Source organism: Sorex fumeus, unplaced genomic scaffold, assembly GCF_029834395.1.
Source record: "Sorex fumeus unplaced genomic scaffold, SorFum_2.1 ptg000026l, whole genome shotgun sequence".
NCBI classification, from domain to species: domain Eukaryota; kingdom Metazoa; phylum Chordata; class Mammalia; order Eulipotyphla; family Soricidae; genus Sorex; species Sorex fumeus.
The window spans coordinates 12,778,412-12,800,398 of NW_026606083.1; the positions used below are offsets into that span (position 1 = coordinate 12,778,412).

At 42.7% G+C, this 21,987-nt stretch overlaps 1 protein-coding gene across 1 annotated transcript in view; it reads right to left on the minus strand.

The window, feature by feature from the left end:
- ITGA8 (integrin subunit alpha 8) overlaps positions 1-21,987 on the minus strand; it is a 144,686-nt gene that overhangs the window by 35,340 nt on the left and 87,359 nt on the right. Inside the window, exons 18-23 of the mRNA XM_056114641.1 lie at positions 18,220-18,357; positions 17,723-17,790; positions 15,964-16,111; positions 11,379-11,471; positions 6,066-6,145; positions 1,646-1,726 (exon numbers count right to left, since the gene is read on the minus strand). Coding sequence (XP_055970616.1) covers positions 1,646-1,726; positions 6,066-6,145; positions 11,379-11,471; positions 15,964-16,111; positions 17,723-17,790; positions 18,220-18,357 — 608 coding nt within the window. The remainder of the gene's footprint in view (positions 1-1,645; positions 1,727-6,065; positions 6,146-11,378; positions 11,472-15,963; positions 16,112-17,722; positions 17,791-18,219; positions 18,358-21,987) is intronic.

Genomic DNA, 21,987 nt, shown 5'->3' on the forward strand with positions numbered 1-21,987 from the left:
AATAGAGCAGATTGAAAAATACTTTCAACACATTGAATTGTGCTAACATCCCTCTTATTTCAAAATCAGAAAATTATGTAAGCAAAGAAAACAACAGATCAATATTTCTGATGAACAGAGATGCAAGAAAATTAACAAAATTAATTAACAAAAATATAGCAATTATAATACCATACATGTATAGAATTAAGTATACATATAGTGTATAGTACAGAGTATATTCATATACTATATATGACTATAACATGATATGAGATACTTATTGTAACTGTTTCTTCCTCAGAATGCAAAATTCAGTGGGTATAGTACAGAGTATATTCATATACTATATATGACTATAACATGATATGAGATACTTATTGTAACTGTTTCTTCCTCAGAATGCAAAATTCAGTGGTTCAAATTTCAGTCACAAAAATTTTACTCCTTTCATGGTTATACAAAGGACGATGATTTAATTATCTTCATGGCAGAGAGAACAGACTAGACAGAAGCAAATAACCATTTACATGAGGAATTCTCAAGAAAACTAGGAAACAAGAGGAAGGTAACAGAAAACACCCTGCATTGAGCACCAAACATCATGGTAAAAAGGGCTTTCCTTGTGGGCATAGGAATAAGGCTGGGGATCTTGACTTCTGGGCAGCCCTGTTCTGGGAGTCCTAGCCTGCACAGTGAGGGAAGAAAAAGGAATGAGAGGTCAGCTATGGAGTAAGCAACTTAACCTTGACCCCAGTGAGCTCACTGTCCTCTAAGTTCTTGAATATTGTGCCCAAGAAGAAGGTCTATCTTTGTTTGCTGGAACCTTGGGTCATGCTGGATATTCTTAGTTTTTTGTTTTCCTTTGAGGCCACACCTGGTGGTGTTTAAGGATTAATACTGGCTGTGCTCAGATGGTGCTTGGAGAACCACCTATGATGCTGGGAATCAAACCCAGGTCTGCTACAGGCAAGGCAAGAGTCTCCCCCGCAACACTGCATCCTCCCACCTTGCTCCCCCCATTGCCCTATCTCTCCAGCTCCTGCACTGGATATTCTAATATGATTTAGGGTGGGGGAGGGTCCAATGTGAAAGGACATTGTGATTGATCATAGGAGCTTTGCCCACACGATATGCATACTGTGGTTAGTTAAGTGGTCAGCCGATCAATCATGCCTGGGGAAAAAAGTGTTAACAGTTTCTGAACACTGAGTTTGGGGTGGGTTTTCCTGACTGGCGATACACTACACACCAGAAGACAACACATCCTGACTCCATAGTCCCTGTGTTTTATTACTTCCTAGATTTATGGTCTTCTTCCTTTTGTTGATTTTAATCTGTTTATCTTTCCCCTGTAATTCATGGGCACCATGGGAGTGGTTGCTTTCAATGAGTGCTGAGAGTTCTCAGCAAATTATCTAATACTTTGAGGTTCAAGTGATAGTATAGCCTTTAAAGTGTTTTGATAGTCTTTGTTGATTAGCATATGGGGTACACTGAACTTACCAATCAGAGACTAATGATGGGTAGAAAAGAATGAACATTTAGAACTGCTACCTCTAATGCATTAGGAGAATTCCATGTAATTTTCACTAGGGTTTTATCATAACTCTGACATACAGAAAGCCGTGACCATAACCATTCTGACACCTCGTTTACTACTTACCCTCTGATTTCCACTTGAGCTACAGCAGTGATGTTGATTTTCACATCCACAAAATTACTGCCAGGGTTGTCCTTGTTGGAACTAAAACACAGTCACATATGATTGAAATATTTTCTCAGATGTGTTACTATAGTATATGATCTTAAAAACATTTTTTTTTTTAGAAAGCAGTGGCATTTTCTTTTCTTTTCTTTTTCTTTTTTTTCCTTTTTGGGTCACACCTGGTGATGCTCAGGGGTCACTCCTGGCTCTGTACTCAGAAATCACTCCTGGTAGTGCTTGGGGGACCATATGGGATGCTGTGAATTGAACCCAGTTCAGCCGCATGCAAGGCAAATGCCCTACCTGCTGTACTATCGCTCCAGTCCAGCAGTGGCATTTTCATTCTAAACTATGAACTATCAGAACCCTTTGTAATGGAAATCCTAGGATCAGTGATGACCAAAATTACTATGTTTCTATGAGCAGAAAACTCAGTAGAGATCTACAGAAGCAGACACATGTTTCTTTCCACAGCTAACCCAAAAAGACAGTGTGGTGAGTTCATTCTTTAAACTTCGACCCTGGGCAAATTCTTTCGCTGCTCTGCTCATCATGTTCAGTGCTCCTCAAATAAGCAGGGACAGCATCGACTCCTGATTTTCCATGCTAATAAAGGGGAGAACTGGCATGAATAATCCAAGAGCAGTCCATAATGGAAAAAGCATTTGTGTTTGGCTCTGGAATGTATCATGCCATACATTGTTTTGGCAGCAAATCGATCTCCCTTTCAGTTTACTTCTCAAGAACATTAAAGTAAGTCTACACGCACGACATTCACTGCTTGTGCACTGGCTGGCCAGGGTCAGGGGAGAAGCAAATTAGAAGCTTGGCCAATGGAGAGTAGATGCAATATGCAAGGAAGTCGGGCTGGTTTGTACAAAGGCAATTCCGAGATGACACAGGTTTGCCAGATGCATCAAGAGCCCCAAGAACTAAAGTGCAGAGAGTGCTAATTATGGGCTCATGCCTGGCATGGGTGAGGATCTGAGTTCCAACGTTGGTAGGGCATGATCCTCCTGAGTACCCCATGTACAGCTCTGGTAACTCCTGAGTATGACCAGGGTCACCCTGGTAGACCCCAGCACTGCTGGATACAAGCAGTTCTGCATCTTGGGTTATTACATCAAACTGCCTGGCCCAAGTATCTCTGGGACTGCTCTCTGGGTTCCCTGATTAATGCTTGGAAGGTCCCCTTATCTGCTTCCCCTCCTTCCTAGAAGGGCCATGTTTAATAATATGTCTTTGAACTGGGTAAAATTAAGTTTGTCATTTTATCTCAAATAGAATTAGATAAGCACATAACTTATAGGAACATTTACATAAAGATGTTAAATACTCATTTATAAACACACATTTGTGAGTAAGTGCAAATCACTTAGCAAGAAACCTGTACTGTCCAGCCCATTGCCAGGCTTTGGGTTCAGGTGCTATTTCATCGATTGCCCTACTGTGCTTTCAGCCCTGGAATCTTCCCCAAGATTATTCATCTGTAGCCCACCAAGTGGTGACACCACCACTACTAATAGACTGAGTGCCTATCCAGGTCTCATTAAAAGAATGCATTCTCTCTCTCTCTCTCTTTTTTTTTTCCAAAAAAAATCATTGCAGGTGGTAGGGCAGGTCTTGATTAGCTTTCAAAGCTCTCCAAATTCAGAGGCTGGAAAAGGGACGAGGGGGTTGACTTTAAAAGGACGGGGAAACTGGAGGCTGGGGGAGTTCCCACAAAGCTTTGGAAAAAGTGTGATTGTGTAAAGCGATAACTTGTGTGTGCTGGCCACTTAAACTGCAAGCACGCATAGGAGTTCTAAACAGGCAAATGTCAGGCTCATTTCCTGTCATGGGTATCACTGTGATGAGCCTAGACGGACTTGTTCACAAAATTTTGAACCTCCACTTCCGGGCCACTTTATTGTGATCACATCTGTGGTGGATCAGCCAAGTAAAAAAAAATCATCCCATATAGTTTATTTATTTATTTTTCTTAAAGGCAGGATTTTCAATGACTAACCACTAAGAAGGCATTAAGTAATTCCACTTGTTGCAAACTCGGCTGAAAATGGGGGCTCTTTAGTTTGTAAAATTGAAATCAAATGGTCCTACCTATTACTTGACTTTTGTTCTATTTTCTATGCACCATTTCTGTGCAGTAGTGGAACTTACTGTGTGTGTGCGTGTGTGTGTGTGTGTGTGTGTGTGTGTGTGTGTATGTGTGTGTGTTGCAGGGAATTTATCCTATAATTCTGTTGCATTCTGTGTTTCTGTTGATGGGATTTCCATGTCCCGGAACATGCTGACATGTAACTTGGAGGCAGGCATTGAAATCCTCCAGGGCAAGAGGCCTCTGATGTTAAGTTGACAGAGGCTGTTTGGAAATGAAGAAAAGTGACAAAGCTCAGGGGATGCCTCTAAGCTTTGGCTAATCAGGGTCGTCCTGTGCCCACACAGCTTTGGAACTGATTGGCTAGATAAGTCCATCCTACTCTCTGTCGCTGAAGTCCAGAGTAAGGAGAAAACAGTAAGAATTGTGTGTGGTACTTTGGTTCTAGATATTAACTTTCTCTGAGGACACAGATTTCATAGTCCTGCAGAATCAGTGTGACAGACAGACAGCATGATGAAAAATGGAAATTCAATGGCCCTTGTGTAGTGAGAGCTTGTTCTGCTTTTCAATTCCCCCTTCCCCCCAGAACCTAGAAATATAAACAAGGCATTTCCCAAAGGAAAATTACTGGGACTGCCTGAAACTTTGGGGAACATCACATTTTTTACAGATACTTGAAATGATTTAATAAGCTTTTGGTGAAAATATGGTTTTTTTACAGAAGAATCTATTCCATCTACATCTCATCACTCATTTATGGGGGGGGGGAACTCTAAGATTAAACAGGAAAACATTTAAATTAAAATTTTAAAAGAACAAAAATACTCTCATTAAGGCCACAAAGGTCCTCCTGAATGGAAATTTCTAAGTAACTTTGAAAATCTTCCTCCCTCAAAATCTAGCATGAAGTTGGGGTGGAGGTTGACATTGTTTGCGTGTATGTGTGTGTGTGTGTGTGTGTGTGTGTGTTTATTCTTCTCTGTTTTTATAAAGTTGATGTTAAAAATATGATATGTTGGGCTGGGCACAGCAGGTAGGGCATTTTCCTTGCATGTGGCTGACCTGGGTTTGATTCCTAGCATCCCATATAGTACCCCAAGCACCGCCAGGAGTAATTCCTGAATGCAGAGCCAGGAGTAACCCCTGTGTATCGTCAGATGTGACCCAAAAACAAACAAAAAAACCCAATATGTTGATATCTTAACCCCTCATTGAAACAGCTGTTCAAATGTCATCCATAGTGCAAAATAACTATTCTAGAAGTCCTCACACTCAAAAGATACTTCTTGCACATCAAAAAGTATGTTACCTTACTTGGCCTAATAACATTCAGAAACCCAGTTTTGGTTACTGACTTCAGAGTCATTTTCTTGTCAGAACGGGAGTTCAACATGCTGGGCAGCATGGGTGATATCTATATCTGTAGAACTTTGAAAACTGCAGCGCATACACACTCACACAGATATGCATATACCTCATGAGGTACCTAACTTCACACATTTTCATTTGCCTTGGTCTCTGATTGATTCCATTCCTTCACTTTGAATACAGGTCTAAAACCATTAAATGAATCCCATTATCACCTAATGGGTTGAAGTTACCAGCCAGAAAGCCCTGACCCACATCACGCTCTCCACTTGGGATATCCTGCTTAGCAGATATTATTTTTGTCCATGATGGAGTGAGGAGAAAAGACAATGAAAACTGGCAAATCTGCACCTGACTCTCCCAAGAGCATGAACTTAAGAGTAGGGAGGCAGAGATAGGGCTCTTCTTTTGCCTGCAATTGCTGGTCTTATTAGGTCCTCTGTCTGCTCAGTAACTCAGTCATCCTGGAGAAGTTAGATTTCAAGCTCGCAGAGGCAAAACCTATGATTTTGTGGGCAGAAATGTTGTTCTTGGGGTTGAGCTGACCCCCACCTGAAATCACAGTGGGGTATGTGAAGGGATATTGGAAGGAGAAGGAAGAGGTGGGTGTAGCAGATGGAGGAAAGGTGGAGGAGGGATATGCGGATAGGCCAGGATAGAGGTTATTACAGGTTATTACAGATTCACATCTTGGTCTATAGACTGACTCTTCCTCAAACCCCCGAATGGTGGATGTAGGGGAGGGGGTGGTATGGAAATATCTGGGCAACACAGGAAAACTTTGTCAAAGTTTGGGCTCGTGAATCAGAAGAGCTTCAAAAGAGAAGCAGCTTAACCAGTTGCATTTGTTTGACTGTGGATGATGCCCTACTGAATGCTAACGATGATGGAGGCATTTAGAGGGCTGACCTTCTGATTTGCAGGCTGAAGTTAATGCTCGTGTTTGTTTTCTCCAGATGTGGAACCGTAAATCGGAGGCCCAGAGAATACTGAAAAGCAAACAGACACATGACACTAAGTTATTGCAGAAGAGCATTGGGGAGGGGCTTGCATAGAATTTTTATTTTATTTTTTTAACATTCACCCTCCTTGGGCTTCTATCCCAGGCAGATGATCTGGGACAGAGATCAGAGCCCCTTAGACTCCAGGCTCCACATGACATGGGTCTCTCTGTTCATCTGAATCTTCTCTTGTCACTTTTCTCACATGCTAAATTGAAACCAACCTAAATTGGAGGTGAGGTGACTGACTTAGAAGTAGCAATACTTCTAATGGCCCTTTGTGTACGTACTTGTGCCTACAAAGTTGGAAGATGCTTCTGGTATCAGGACAATTGCTCGAGCGGCCCAGTAACATCTCCATTGGAGACTTTGTTGTTACTGTGTTTGGCATATCGAATACGTCATGGGCAGCTTGCCAGGCTCTGCCGTACGGGCGAGATACTCTCGGTAGCTTGCCGGGCTCTCCGAGAGGGGCGGAGGAATCGAACTCGGGTCGGCCATGTTGGCTGCGTGCAAGGCAAACGCCCTACCGCTGTGTGATAGCACAGTGGGTAAGGCGTTTGCCTTGCAGGCAGCGGACCCAGGTTCGATTCCCAGCAACCCATATGGTCCCCCAGCACCGCTAAGGGTAATTCCTGAGTGCATGAGCCAGGAGCAACCCCTGTGCATTGCTGGGTGTGACCCAAAAAGCGCAAAAAAAAAAAAATCAGGACAATTAAGAAAGGATAAAGATTCCCAAATTGTATGTGCAACATATTTCAGCCATGGTTATAAGTCTTGAAATGGAAATAGGAGTGAGTGTGTCTTCTAAGAAAATGTACCAGGAAAAAAATAACGTGCTAGAGCTAGGTTAAGCTTCTGAGTGTACGGATTATTTTCTCTGGCTTTATTTTCCTAAGTTTTTGAATGGCTTCTAGCAGTTTTAAGAGTTGGAGTTTTAAAGCTTGGCGAAAAATAAATCCAATGATAATATAAACTCAGGATACAAATAGTAAGCTACGTCACATAATTGTATTACTCATTTCCCCACATGCTATCACATGCTATCCCAAGGCTCTCACATAACCACAAGTGCCACTGGAGGATGTAGAGATGAGATTGATATTTTATACCCAGGCAGTCATCTGAGGATTAGGGAGATTAAGTGTCTTGCTCCAGGTACAGAGCAGACGAATGGCAGAGTTGGAGTTGAAATTCCTGCAAACTGACTTCAGAGCTTGCACTCACAAGCACTATAGTAGGAGGCTCAGAAATAAGGAAAACTCATGTTACTTGGAACCTGTAATAATATCAATGAACAGTGAACTTGTCATCTGTATCAGATGTTGTCATTTCTCTCTGAATGTGCAATGAGCCAGGCTCTTTGCTACTGATGTGATATATATATTATAATATATATATATATATATATATATATATCATATCATTCATTGCACTGCTCCCAACCTTCTTCTGTTTCAACTTGATGTGTACAAGTTATCTCAGGTGAAAAATACAAGGCTGAAGTTTAGTATCAGCCATATGAAATTATGAAACTTGTGCATCCTTATGTCTTAGCCCTGATGGACTCCTTTATAATTCCAAATATGCCATTTTTTGTAAGACCCCTGCAACCTTATAACACACTCTTCTCTCTTCTTTGGAAAACTTTAGGTCTTTTCCTGATTTTTCTATTTGGCAAATACCCACTCATGCTTCACAGCTTAGGGCAAGAGATGTTTCCTATAAAACATCCTCCAATCCCACAGAGAAGGTAGGACTGAAATTTATCTATTTTTTTTCTGTCCTCTTTACCCTCCTTCAATCACTCAAAGTATGGTAGTACCAATTTTTGAGTTTCTAATTGAATGGGAATTTTGATTTTTATCTTGATGTTGTCAGATTAGTGTCGTACCAGGCATGTTGGAGAAATACAGAAAAACTGGTGGTAAGAGCGATAAGAAAGTGTTATTTTTCGCATACTTCTGGTGATAGGGATTCACTATCTTGAGATTCACTTTCCTTGCATGCTAAACCGAAACCAACTGAAGTTGGAGAGAAAATTGACTCCGATATAGCAAGACTTCTAAAGACCCTCAGTGTGTGTTCTCAAGCCTTGTGTACGTACTCATTTTGTTCTTCACTCAGCTCATGAAGAAATACAGTGAGGGGGTGACAGTTTCATACTCTTTAAGAGGTGGTGTTTTTAGATAGCTCTCTGGTCCTGGGTTCTAAAGTGCCTTTGCTGAACCACCATTTTAATTTTTTTCTGCACGTAACACTTCATGAGTTTCTGTGAATTTTGTAAAATATCACCCTATAAATATTTTCGATTTATGTCAGCATACAATGTAGCTCTTATATAAAGATGCCATCCCTACACACAAATGAGAAGTTAAAGTTCCTCATACTATCTTGAGCGTATTGTGAAATTAAGGTTAAAAAGTCACCAGAAAGCTCTATTTTTAAAATATTATCAGGAGTGGAGTAAATATTCCTTGCTATTTATGAGACTTTTCAATTATTAGGACTGCTTTGACATTTGGGATCTTACCACAAGGCACTGAGAGTTTTACTTTTTAAATTACCAAATGAAGAAATAAATAAAAGTGTTTTATAACAAAACAGAATGCAATAAAGTTTGATGTGTTTAAGGGCACTGAAGGGTGAGATAAGAAAGCTATTAGGTTTCCTCCGCTATAGACCTCAGAGATAAACGAATACAAACAATTTACTTCCTTGACTTCAAAAGGTTATTTGCTGGTAAAATGGATTGACATCCTTTCACATAAACACATTTGTGGTTAAGACCACACTGCAATTTTGCCCTCCGCTGTGACATTGGTGGTGAGTTTTTGTCCTATGCTTATCCTTATTCGGTGAGAATATTCCATGATCTCTGATCTGGAGTGAACAGTTTTAAAACTGAAAAAATACTGCACGCCTGGATCACTCATAGCTGCTAATATCATGCCACCAATGCATTCATTTTTCTTTGACCTTACATAGACCTCTTCATATTAAATTCAGCAGTTGGATGTTTTTTTCCCTGAAAACTAACAAGAGGATTTATTAGCTTCTAGATAAAAGGATTCTAATGAAAAATGTTCTGATATCTCAGTATAGACATCCCATTCTATCTTTCATGACTTTGCTTAAAAGTCTCATCTGTTATTCATTAGATTTTTATCCAAGTACTTCTTACAGTTTTGCTTATGGCACAGAAGGTAGAGACTGTGTTTAGGCCTGGTTGAGTCTTGATTCAGACCTTCATTACCAATGAGACTTTGGTCAATTTGTTTAATTTTTCTGAGTCTTATTTTTCTTTCTGCTTAAAATATTTGACTTACTGTGTCATTGGTGGGTGTAAAAAGTCAAGAAAATAGTGTAAAAACACACAGTAGAGTTTGCTGATCATTGGTGAGAAACACTTATCTTTCTTTTTATTTTTTACTTCTTTTGACCTAAGAAGTGAGTTTTTCTAATGACTTAACTTTGGAAGTTCTTAAATACCCATAATCAATGCAATATAATTTATTATAATCAAAAATAAAAAAAGAAAAAGAAAAAAAACAAACCTCAAAACCATTATTTAGTCACATCCTAAAATAAAATTGGGAATAGGTACAACCTGATTAAGTGTCAGATCCTTAATTTAATGTGTGAAACACTGGACAAAATGATTCATTTTATGGCTTCTTAGCATCTTTAAGATGTCCAGGTGCTTCTGTCATTCCCAGAGGAGAATATGACAGTTAGCAATGGTGATAGAATGTCCTTGAAAAGGTTTATCTCAAGGACCAAGAACTACTTGGAATACACTTTTGGGACAATCCTAAGCAGTTACAAATGGTCATGAATTTTTGTTTTTTTTTTAAATTTGCTTTTTGGGTCACACTTGGCATTTCACAGGGGTTCTCCTGGCTCATGCACTCAGGAATTCCTCCTGGCGGTGCTTGGGGGACCATATGAAATGCTGGGAATTGAACCTGGGTTGGATGCATGCAAGGCAAACGCCCTACCCACTGTGCTATTGCTCCAGTCCCAAATTGTTATGATTTAAAAAAAAATAGTCCATTTCATTCACAGTCATAAATATCTAATTTAAATAGAGGCATTGTTATGATTTGTTTCTGTAGTGTTTGCAGATTTTATGGCTTTGTGAAATAATAGCTTGGAAGTTCTTCTGTTACTGTGTAGATTATTAATCTACGCAGAAAATTAATTTATTGTTCACAAATGATCTTGAATGGGGAGTTCCTAAAAATAAAAGGAGAAAGAAAAGCTCCTTAATTTTTTCATGAGTTCTTACATTAGTAAGCCTTTCTTTTTTGTACCACGATTTTTAATATATGTTAAAATTAGATGCATGGAAAATAGAGCCTTGGTAAAGCTGATTCAAAAACTGGACTGTGGTATTATTTTAAAACAAAATATTTGACTATGGATTTAGTAACTTTTTAACATCTTAATATGAAAATTGGGCTAATAGCACAGCGGGTAGGGTGTTTGCCTTGCATGCAGCCAACATGGCCGACCCGAGTTCGATTCCTCTGCCCCTCTCAGAGAGCCCGGCAAGCTACTGAGAGTATCTCGCCTGCATGGCAAAGCCTGGCAAGCTACCCGTGACGTATTAGATATGCCAAACACAGTAATAACAAAGTCTCACAATGAAGACGTTACTGAGCCCGCTCGAGAAAATCGATGAACAATGGGAGGACAGTGACATGTGACAATATGAAAATCATTTTTAAATGGCAAACCTATGAAATAAATATATCAAAAACAAAAGTTTCATCACTAAAATCTTGAATTATGTGATTTTTAAGTCTTTTACTCGCATGCAGCTCTTTTTGAATACTAAGAAACAAAAACATAGTAAAATTGAAAGGAAAAATATCCAAAGGAAAAAATCCAAAGGGAAACACAGTTTTGTGTCACAGCTTTGGTTGTGACTCAGAGTCATGAAAATCGAGTGTCAAGGGAATAAACTTTATCAGCATTCACCTTCTCTGTGTTGGAACGTCATTCCCAGGGATGTTGGCTTTATTCCCAAATCTCACCGCCCGTGATTTGCTGCATCTCACCACCTGTGATGTGTGCATCTCACCCACCTCCATTTCCTGCCTGCTTCTGTAGCTCAGGGCTAATGGCGGGGTGGAAAATGGGGGGGTGTTGCTTGGGGGAAGTTCTCTTTCGAGTTCACTGAGAGAGCAAGCAAGGGCTTCTGGTATTCTCTTACATTTGTTCCTGCCACCATGGGGTTGCCCAGGTCACACACCACCATCCTGCTCACATTGTCCATCCGGTACTCACAGCTCAGGGGTCGCAGTCCCTGCAATGGAAAAGCACACCGGTGTGGGGTTCAGGGGGCAGAATAAATGACCACCTGTCACAAAGGTGATGTGGTGGTGGTTTCGGGGGAGATCGGGGTAGAGGTCAAGGTGGGGTGGTGCTGCTCTTGATTTCAGACATATGTGTGGGGCTGTGCCCGAGCATTCGTTCGTGCCCATCCACGCAGAAGAGAAACTCTAGGAAAGAACTCCGAGTTTCCTTTGAACAAGAAAGGCACTGCCAGGGTAAATGACCTTCCAGAGGAAGAAAAGGATTACTGGGGTATTTCTGTGAACATCTCACCAAGAGCCTCTATGAGAAGCACAAACACTTAAATGTGACCAAGTGGACTTATTCTTGCGAAGATGGAAGGACCCTCATGCACGAACCCTTTGTCACTGTTCAGAAGTCAACTGTCTGGAACACACGTTGCACACAGGGTGGGTCTGCTTTGCCATCACACAGTCACTCTAGTGCTGGCCTTCAACTCGCTTAGGTGGGAAGAAAAGCCCTTTCTACTTAGCCAGTGCTTTTTATCACCTTCTTCCCCGTCCCCCCATCCCCGGGAGTGTGTACAAGCTCAGGTGGGGGAACAGAATCAGGCGCTGTAGAAGTTTCTAAGATGACACCAGTGGGCAGAGGAAGAAAAGTCCACTTCGAATCACTACTTTGCTCATGATCCACGCTGCATTCTCAATCTGCTCTATGGGTCCCCATTTTTCTTTACTCCATCCCCTTTCCATCCCTTAGACCTAAAGTTCATCCTCTGCCTGTGGGGAAAGCAACAGATGTCCACTCCTGACTGGACTGCATGCTAACTGAAGGGCTGCCGGTCTCTCCAGCCTGCTGTCCTCGTTCCCCGGGGGTGGGCCTCCCCAGGTCCATGTTCCCAATGCTCCCTGTGAAGACCATGAAAGCGGGGTCCCAGGACCAACTCAGTGATCATCTGTGAGCAAGAGATGATTGAAAAGGAAGGAAAGTTTCCCAAACTATGCTGCAGCCCTTTCTTTCCATTTTATGAACAGACCACCAAGCCAAGCAAAGCCATACAAACCCTAGGTATCTCGGGAAGCAAAATATCTGTCAGCAAATGAGATCAGTTTGAAGAATTTGGAGGGCTGTTTTGAGAACAGAGGCTTCAGGAGGGCAGGGAACTCGATACCAAGCAGCAATAGCCCCCAATTTCCCCTAAAGAGGGACCTACAAGGAAAGCACGACAGACTAGCACCCCACTCACTATGTTCCTCGCCCCCCGCCCGCCCAGAACAACCCAGGTCCCCGTTGGTGTCTGTTCTAGCGATGAGAAAGGAGTCACTGATATACTCATTCCAGGGACTATTCATTCTATTATTTGTTTTTTTTTTTGTTTTTTTGGCTTTTTGTGTCACATCCGGTGATGCTCAGTGCTTAATCCTAGCTCTGCACTCAGGAATTACTCCTGACATTGCTCAGGGGACCATATGGGATGCTGGGGATTGAACCTTGGTTTGTCACATGCAAGGCAAACACCCTTCCCACTGAACTATCGCTCCCTACATATTCATTCTAGGTGAAGCTAAACCTTGGCAGATAGCTGGTCAGCATCGCTCTTCTCTCATGCTCTGCTGGGCTAACCCTCAGGCACAGACGTGCTTGGAGCTAAAATGACCACATTAGCCCCAGAAGCAGGAAAAAGCACCCAGCAGGAGCTTTCCAAAATTGCCCCTCTGGCCCTTGACTATGATCCAAGGATTTGATTTCTATAGTAAATATTTTTATCTTATCTAGAGGTTAAGAGTTATAGGTACATTTCCCTTTGGTTTTCTAGAAATAGCTCCTTCACATCAATCAAAGAGCTTTCCTCCCCCATACCATCCACCGGATTTACTTTTTAACCTGTACTTCCTCTCAGAATAAGAGAAACAATGATTGTTTTTCGAGATATTTCTAGATTATTTTTCCCAGTTGTTCCCAGGGACTCTTGTTCGAACCCATTTTTAGCTCTCAGAGGATTAGTCATTCTTTGAAAAATATTTGCCATGTACCTACTTGTACCATGTCCTGATTAGAAAAAAAAAAGACCCCAATCCCCCATCCTTATGGAATTTCCAATTATTTTTACAATTATAATGAATAAGCACATGCACTCATATCAAGCAAGGGAAACCACAATTAGCATAATGTGTCTCATTTTATTTCAGAGATCTAGGAAGGTCATGCACATTATGTAAGCAATCAGAGAATGCTTCCTGAAAGAAGTGCCAGCTGTTGGGGGCCAGTGCAGGTCAGAATTCAGGACCAAGGGCCCACCTAAGAGTTCCTCTATAGAATAGCCTTGTAAATGTGGGCTTTTGCTGAATTTGCCCAACTATAGGACAAGGAAAGTAAGAACATTAATAATAATTGTTATCCTTATTGTTAAGTTTAGAAGGTCACCTCAGAGATGTCTAGGGATAGTCTCGATTAAGTTTTCCAAGGAAATCAAGAAGCAGCATTTATAATTTTCCAAAAGATGAATGTTTTCATCAAAAGAAAAGAAACCCACATGGCCAGATAACCCTCTAACACTTTTTCTCTTGAAAAAAAAATAATTCTTTAAGAAAGCAAAACATAAATGTGAACAGAGTTTTAAATTAAAAAAAGGTATACAAAATCCAAGTGTCATAAAAGCAAAGAGGGCATTAAAATGTGGCTTAGTCATGTGACATTCAAAGGCTGAACTTGGTCTCTTCCCCAGGGGAAACCTATGGCGGCAGAGTCTGGGGTCCTTTGAGGTCTGCATCATGTGTGTGGTGATGCTCATGGGCAAAGATAGAAATGATAAATGCTTGCCCATGTTCTCTACAGCAAATGGTCCACTGCATGCTTTGTTAAAAGGACTTGCTAAGATTATGAAAGAGCTGAAATAAAAATCAATTAAGCCCTGGCATATTTTAAAAAATATTACATATTTGAACTTCATTTTTATATATTATCTGTATGCAGGTATAGTCATTGGTGATTTTTTCCACCCTACACATTCCTTTAATAGAAACTAGTGATTTCATAACTGTTAAAGATACTCGATTATTTCTCATCTGGATTGGTTTATCTTACCCAGGAGGTAATTCAACCTGAACATCAGTCAGGAGTGACTAGAGAATTTTGTGTTCCCTATGTCTTTATTTATTTATTCATTTATTTGGCATCTTTGGATCATACCCAATCCCTATATTTTTAAATGCCTTGAATTACCAATATGACTATAGTTCATTGACTTGAGAGGAATTTTTGTAATAGTGACAATCTCCTGAACTTCTGAGAGCATGAACTATCTGAAAGGTGGCAGGCCTTAAATACCTTTCAGTTCACTAAACAAATCATCAACAAGCTGTTTGAACAAATCCCAACTGTGGCCTTGCCCCAAGTTGTGAGTTGGTCTGTTTCTGGAACAAGCCCTCTGTGAGATTTTACAAGGAACTTGGATTGGTTTTCTCAGCCAAGAGATAGAAACCACAGATGAATGGAGGGCCCAGTACATGGGAAAATGCACCTTCCAATAAGGAAGGGAAAGACACTGTTGTTACTTTGACCCACAATGGCACTGTAGGATGATGTTGAAGCCTGGCTCCCCCAGCTCCAATCCCAAAAGGCAGGCCAGGAAGAGAGTGAAACAAATGTATTTCCTTTCCTGTTGACTGTCTGTTGGATGTTATCAGAGCCCAGCGGGGATTGGTTTAGAACTTCTTCCCTGAGCAGTAATGAAAACCAGATCTCCAGGGACCCGCCTGGGACTTAAGGATCTCACAACAAAGACTTGGAAAGTGGGGTGGGGTGGGGGCTGGGGGTCACAGCTGAGAGATCCCTTGGGTAAAGGTCTTCTTTCAACTAGTTGTGTTTTCTCCTGTAACTCACATCTCTGGTATAGGCACTATATTTCATCACACAATTCGTGCAGGTTTTATACTCATCTCTCTCTCTCTCTCTCTCTCTCTCTCTCTCTCTCTCTCTCTCTCTCTCTCTCTTCTCTCTCTCTCTCTCTCTCCTCTCTATCTCCTCAAAAAAGTGGCGTGAGTTCATTATGTGAAAGTCTTTTGGACTGAAAACAAACCAACAGACAAATAGGATGCATTGATTATGGTAGAAACTGGTAGCTTAGCTTTATGGCGAGGACTGGTGTTAATTAATAGTGTCCATGCGGATCTTGTCATTGTGGTCCTGTCCTTAAGGGTGCGTCTGAACTCCCATCTCTGGGTTCACTGCTTTTATGATGAATGACAGCAACAATAATTCGTTCTGATTGAGAAATAAACTGTCAGCTAGGATGGCTCTGTTTAATACCAATTTGAACTAAAAATATATACCCACGTCAGCGGTCAGTGGGTAAGATGTGTGCCTTGCACGTGGCTGATCTGCGTTGGATCCCTCGTACCCTGTATGGCCCCTGAATCCTGCCAGGAGTAATCCCTGAGCCCAGAGTTGGGATTCCTTACTCAGCTCTTCCCTTCCTCCAGTGACTGGCCAGTGGTAGTTACCTTGTTGCCACGTTCAATGCCCACGTAGTCAGCTTCTTCTGGAATCATCACAAAGAGTTCCGCTTCATAGGCTCCTTCGCCTTCATTCCTTGCATTGATGGTGAGCATCAAGTGATTCTCATCTCCAATGATTAGCTGATGCTTATCTCTGAAAATTCAGTTTAGAAAGGACCATTAGTCATGGCTCCAGGCCATTTGACTTGAGGAAGTATCCGGGGAGTCTAAGAAGGAAGATGGGCACATTTAAGGCACATCCAAATAGAGGATGGATCAGTAGGAGAGAGCCTGTGGAAAGAATCAAGAGAACCAGATAGAAGATTCTAGCAAATATCTGGTGGTGCCCTGGTAAATGTTTTGCAATCTTCCCCCCCCCCCAAAAAAAAAGGTGATTTGTCAAGCGTGTTGAATGCCAAGGTGTCTGTCCTCCCAAATGGTCATAGTCTAGCCATCAATATACTTAACAATCTGTCTGCCTGGGGAAACTCCTGACAATGTAGAGGCAGAGAGCAGGAAGAGGGGCAGTGGGGGAGACAGAGTGATGTAGTTTAGATAGGCAATGTTGACAGCCCCTGAGAGGGAAGAGGCAGGCTCGTGGAAGGAGGCCTCCAAGTGCAGAGGAGAGTTTGGTTGTGGGGTGAGGGTGCCTCAAGTGGAACTCAGGGATCTGAGGCGACTTCAGAAATATCAGACACTCCAGCTGCTGTGTGGTCCAGTGCTCAGGCCCAGATGTGAGAGGCACTGCTGGGCCTGATGGTGCTGGGGGTGGGGTGGGGAGGGGTCTGGGAAGTGGTGGGCGGGGGCTAGGAATCAAATAGGGATCAAATAGATCAATAGGTGCTAGGGATCAAACTCAGGTCCTTGTATGCTGGAATAGGTACCCCTCAACTAGTTCCATAATCCCAACCTGTGGAATGAGGGTTTTGAGGCATTTGGAGGAAATTTAACTCACTCTGAACTTCACATCAAACCAAAACTTGGAAGTGCCTGTTTCAATGGGAATCTAATTTAATCCAAGTTTTGCCTTAGACATTGGCTACACCAGGCAGACTCAGGGGCAGGCAGTGTGTGTGTGTTTGTGTGTGTGTGTGTGTTTGTGTGTGTGTGTTTGTGTGGTGGTGGGGGGCTTCCCTTTGAGAATTGTACACTTAGGCAGGGAAAGAGACCAAGTTTGCCTTTTCCACATGGGCTGTTTTGCATCTCTGTCTCATTTCTTTTTTTGCATCTCTGTCTCATTTCTTTCCATCAGAGCTTCATGATGGGGTGGGAGTGTCCTTCTGGGCCAACCATTTGTTGTTTGTTGTCTTCTCTTTGTTTTGGGACACAGAAAAGTGACTTCCCCTTTCGTTCAGGGGTCAAACTGAACTCCCTTTAACCACTTGGGGAACACTTTTGAATCAGGGGATGCTGCCAGAACTTTTTGGCTAAAGGGCAGCAGAAGGAATTTGCTGGGGTCCTTTGCCCACAAGATGCTGGCAAGTAAATCCAAGGGGGCCACCCTGTTGATGAGTTTCCTTCTAACAAAAACATTTCCCCCCACTTTTGCTGAAAGACAAAATGGGTCTGGGGGTGTCGCTCAACACCACCAAGAGCAGAGTTAATCCAAACCATCAGTGGAACAGAGGTTCTTCGAGCTCCAGAATCTCACACGGGCTGTTGTTCTGTTATGCGGGGAAGTGTGAACTTTTCCACACTGAGAAGCTCTGGGTGCCACCCCGTGTCCCATATGACCACAGGCTCTCAGGGACTCACGGAAACTTACGGTCGCGCAGATAGCTTCAGGTCTGGGATGCACATGTTATCCTCCCCACAGTCGACCAGGATGTGAGCCTGGGATGTGCAAACAGACATCAGGAATTAGCTGGAGACACTCGGGACACTTGTCCTTGCATCTCAGCAATGATTTGACTCAGTTATGCAAGCATCTATGTCCCTCTGCATGGCTCTCCCTGGCTGGAAAGCCTAGGCCCAGCCGTGAACTCCCCACAGAGATGCGTAGGCCCCTCAGCTCCCGTCTTGGTTCACTCGTTCTAGTCTGCCAGAATAGCTGTTTTGGCAGCGTGGGGAGATTACTTGGGGAGATTACTTTCACGACAGTGGGGTTGTGCGAAGTCAAGGGACTCCTGAAACCTCAGGCGTGCCATGACTCTCTAGAGATGACAATATTCTCAGGATCCCAGATCACGTGCGGGAATAGAAAATTGGATTTGGGGTGCGGGTCACAGGAGGTGACGCCCAGGGCTGGTCACCAGGACTTACCTGCTCACTGACTGTGCTGTCCCGGTAGTAATTCAGGATCGGCGCCACTTCCAGGCCTTCATTAAAAGTTGAGGCGTCCAAACTGTAGTTCAAAGTAATGTTGATGGGAGATAATTTGTCTCGGAATTCAGCTTCGTCCTCGGGAAGAGAATCACAGGTTCATGACAGGCTCTGGGAAATAGTGGTCAAGGTGGGTCTGTGGTGGGCCAGCAATGCTGGCTTATAGCCAGGGACCATGAGTGCCAGTCAGTCTCTTGCCTGTGTCCAGATGGTGGATGTGGTGGAGAGTGACCCCCATCTCAGGGCAATCTGATTTTGGGCCTCAGGCCTCAGAGATAGTACAGGGTTAAGGCTATGCCTTGTGGGTGGCCCAGTCTGGTTTGGTCCCTGACACCGATTGGTCCCTGAACTTTGTTGGGTGCAACCCTGGAGGGCCCCTAGCATCTCCTGGGTGGTCTGTGGGGTTCTCAGCACCACAGGGCATGAGTAGCACCCCATCCTCAGACCCTGGCACTAAACCACCAGCCCAGTTGGCCAGTAATTGCCAAGGGGAATCCCTAGGTTTCCCCCCCACACACACACATGCACACAGATTCACACGCATGCACATGTGCACAAACACACGCACACACATGCACACACATGTGCATAATACATGTATTTGTTTATAAGCTTCTAGATGGACGCCTTCATATGGTGGCTTCATCCAGAGACCTGCTGCTTACAGGATATTCTTTGTCCCCAAATAGCTCACACCTCTGGGCCCGCTTACAAAATGAGGAGTGGAACTGGAGCTGTCCCATAAAGGCCATGGACAGTGGGTGTGAGGAGGATCTGGGAGACTCTGGGGCTCATGGGAAGAAAGCATCGTCATTCCTCCCAGCGCCTCCTAAGCTTCACCTCACGGGAAATCCACTCCACTCTATGCCACGGCATTGCCCCCAGACAAAGAGAGAGCTACCACAGGCTGGGGGTGGGGGGGGGGTGGTGGTCCCAGGAACCCCCTATGGCATGTAGTGGGGAGTTACCGGGGTCCTACCCCAGTTTTCCATACTTAGAACAGGGGTTTTTGACCTCTTAATCTTGTGGACCAGTAAAAATAGAAAATATGATTTCCCAGACCACTAAGGCTGAAGCAAAAATACATTATTAATAATAAGGTAGTTTATGCGGCTGGGAAAAGAGCGCAGGACCCAGGGTGCAGGCCCTGACATGTGTAAAGCTCCGAGTTTGATCCCTGGGACCACAACTCCTGGTGGTCCCAGCCTGACTTTCTCGAGCTTTTTAAAATTTTATTTATTTATTTATTTATTTTTAAAATTTTTATTAGTGAGACACCATGAGGTACAGTTGTAGAATTACAAATTTTTGTGCTTGGGTTTCAATTATACAATTATCAAATACCCATCCCTCCACCAGTGCCCATTTCCCACCACCACTGATCCCAGTATCCCTCCCATCCCCCAACCTCCCATCCCACCCTGCCTCTGTGGCAGGGCTTTCCCTTTTGTTCTCTCTCCCTCCTTTTGGGTGTTGTGGTTTGCAAAAGAGGCATTGAGTGGCAATCATGTTTAGTCTATAGTCTACTTTCAGCATGCCTCTCCCATCCTGGGAGGATCCTCTCAACATCCTTTATTTGGTGCTTCCTTCTCTATCTGAGCTCCCTTTTCCCCTAGCATGTGTGGTTGGCCTCCAAGTCATGGAGCAAACTTCCTGGTACTAATCCCGGCCACTCTTGGGTGTTAATCTCCTATTTTGTTACTTTATGTTCCTCAGATGAATGCAATCTTTCTATGTCTATCCCTCTCTTTCTGACTTATTTTGCTTAGCATGATACTTTCCATGTAGTACAACTTGTATGTAAATTTAATGACTTCATCTTTTCTAACAGCTACATAGTACTCCATTGTGTAGATGTACCAAAGTTTCTTTAACCAGTCATCTGTTCTCAGGCACTCAGGTTTTTTCCAGATTCTGGGTATTGTAAAGAGTGCTGCAATGAACAAACAAGTGCAGATGTCACTTCAACTATACATTTTTGCCTCTCTGGGATATATTCCCAGGAGTGGTATTGCTGGGTTAAATGGGAGCTCAATTTCTAATTTTTTTTTGATAATTTTTATTTTATTTTTTTTAAAGTTGTAGATTTACAATTTTTTGTGCTTTGGTTTCAATTATACAATGATCAGATACCCATCCCTCCACCAGTGCCCATTTTCCACCACCATGGATAATATCCCTCCCACCCCCATCCCCCCATCCCCCCTGCCTCTGTGGCAGGGCAATCCCCTGTGTTCTCTCTCTTCTTTTGGGTGTTGTGGTCTGCAAAAGAGGCATTGAGTGGCAAACATGTTCAGTCCATAGTCTACTTTCGACATGCATCTCCCCTCCTGGGAGGATCCTCCAAACATCCTTTATTTGGTGCTCCCTTCTCTATCTGAACAGCCCTTTCCTCTAGGATACCCGGCTGGCCTCTAAGTTATGGAGTAATCGTCCTGGTGCTGATCTCAGCTATTCTTGGGTATTAATCTCATACTTTGTTACTTTATATCCCCCAGATGAATGCAATCTTTCTATGTCTATCCCTCTCTTTCTGACTCATTTCGCTTAGCATGATACTTTCCATATTGTACCACTTGTATGTAAATTTCATGACTTCATCTTTTCTAACAGCTACATAGTACTCCATTGTGTAGATGTACCAAAGTTTCTTTAACCAGTCATCTGTTCTCAGGCACTCAGGTTTTTTCCAGATTCTGGGTATTGTAAAGAGTGCTGCAATGAACAAACAAGTGCAGATGTCACTTCAACTATACATTTTTGCCTCTCTGGGATATATTCCCAGGAGTGGTATTGCTGGGTTAAATGGGAGCTCAATTTCTAATTTTTTGAGAATCGTCCATACTGTTTTCCAAAAGGGCTGAACCAGTCGGCATTCCCACCAGCAGTGAAGGAGGGTCCCTTTCTCACCACATCCGCGCCAGCACCGGTTGCTTTTGTTCTTGTGCATGTGAGCCAGTCTCTGTGGTGTGAAATGATATCTCATTGTGGTTTTGATCTGCATCTCCCTGATGATTAATGATGTGGAGCATTTTCTCATGTACCTTTTAGCCATTCGGATTTCTTCTTTGAGAAAGTCTCTGTTCATTTCATTGCCCCACTTTTTGATGGGGTTGGATGTTTTCTTCTTGTGGAATTCAACCAGTACTTTGTATATCCTTGATATCAACCCCTTGTCGGATGTGTATTTGGCGAATATCCTTTCCCATTCTGTAGACCGTCTTTGTATTTTGGTCACTGTTTCTTTTGAGGTGCAGAAGCTTCTTAGTTTAAGATAGTTCCATTTGTCTATCTCTGTTTTCACTTGCTTGGCCAGTGGCGTGACATCTTTGAAGATACCATTAGCATCAATGTCATGGAGGGTTTTGCCAACTTTTTCTTCAATGTACCTTATGGATTCCAGTCTGATGTTGAGGTCTTTAATCCTCTTTGATCTTTCTTTTGTACATGGACTTAGGCAGAGATCTGAGCCCACTTTTTTGCATGTAGCCATCCAGTTTTGCCAGCACAATTTGTTAAAGAGGCTTTCCCTGCTCCACTTCACTTTTCTTGCCCCCTTATCAAAGATTAGATGACATTATGCTTGGGGGGAGATGTCAGTAAATTCAACCCTGTTCCATTGGTCTACAGCTCTGCCTTTGTTCCAGTATCATGCTGTTTTAATTATTACTGCTTTGTACTAGAGTTTGAAGTTAGGGAGGTTGATTC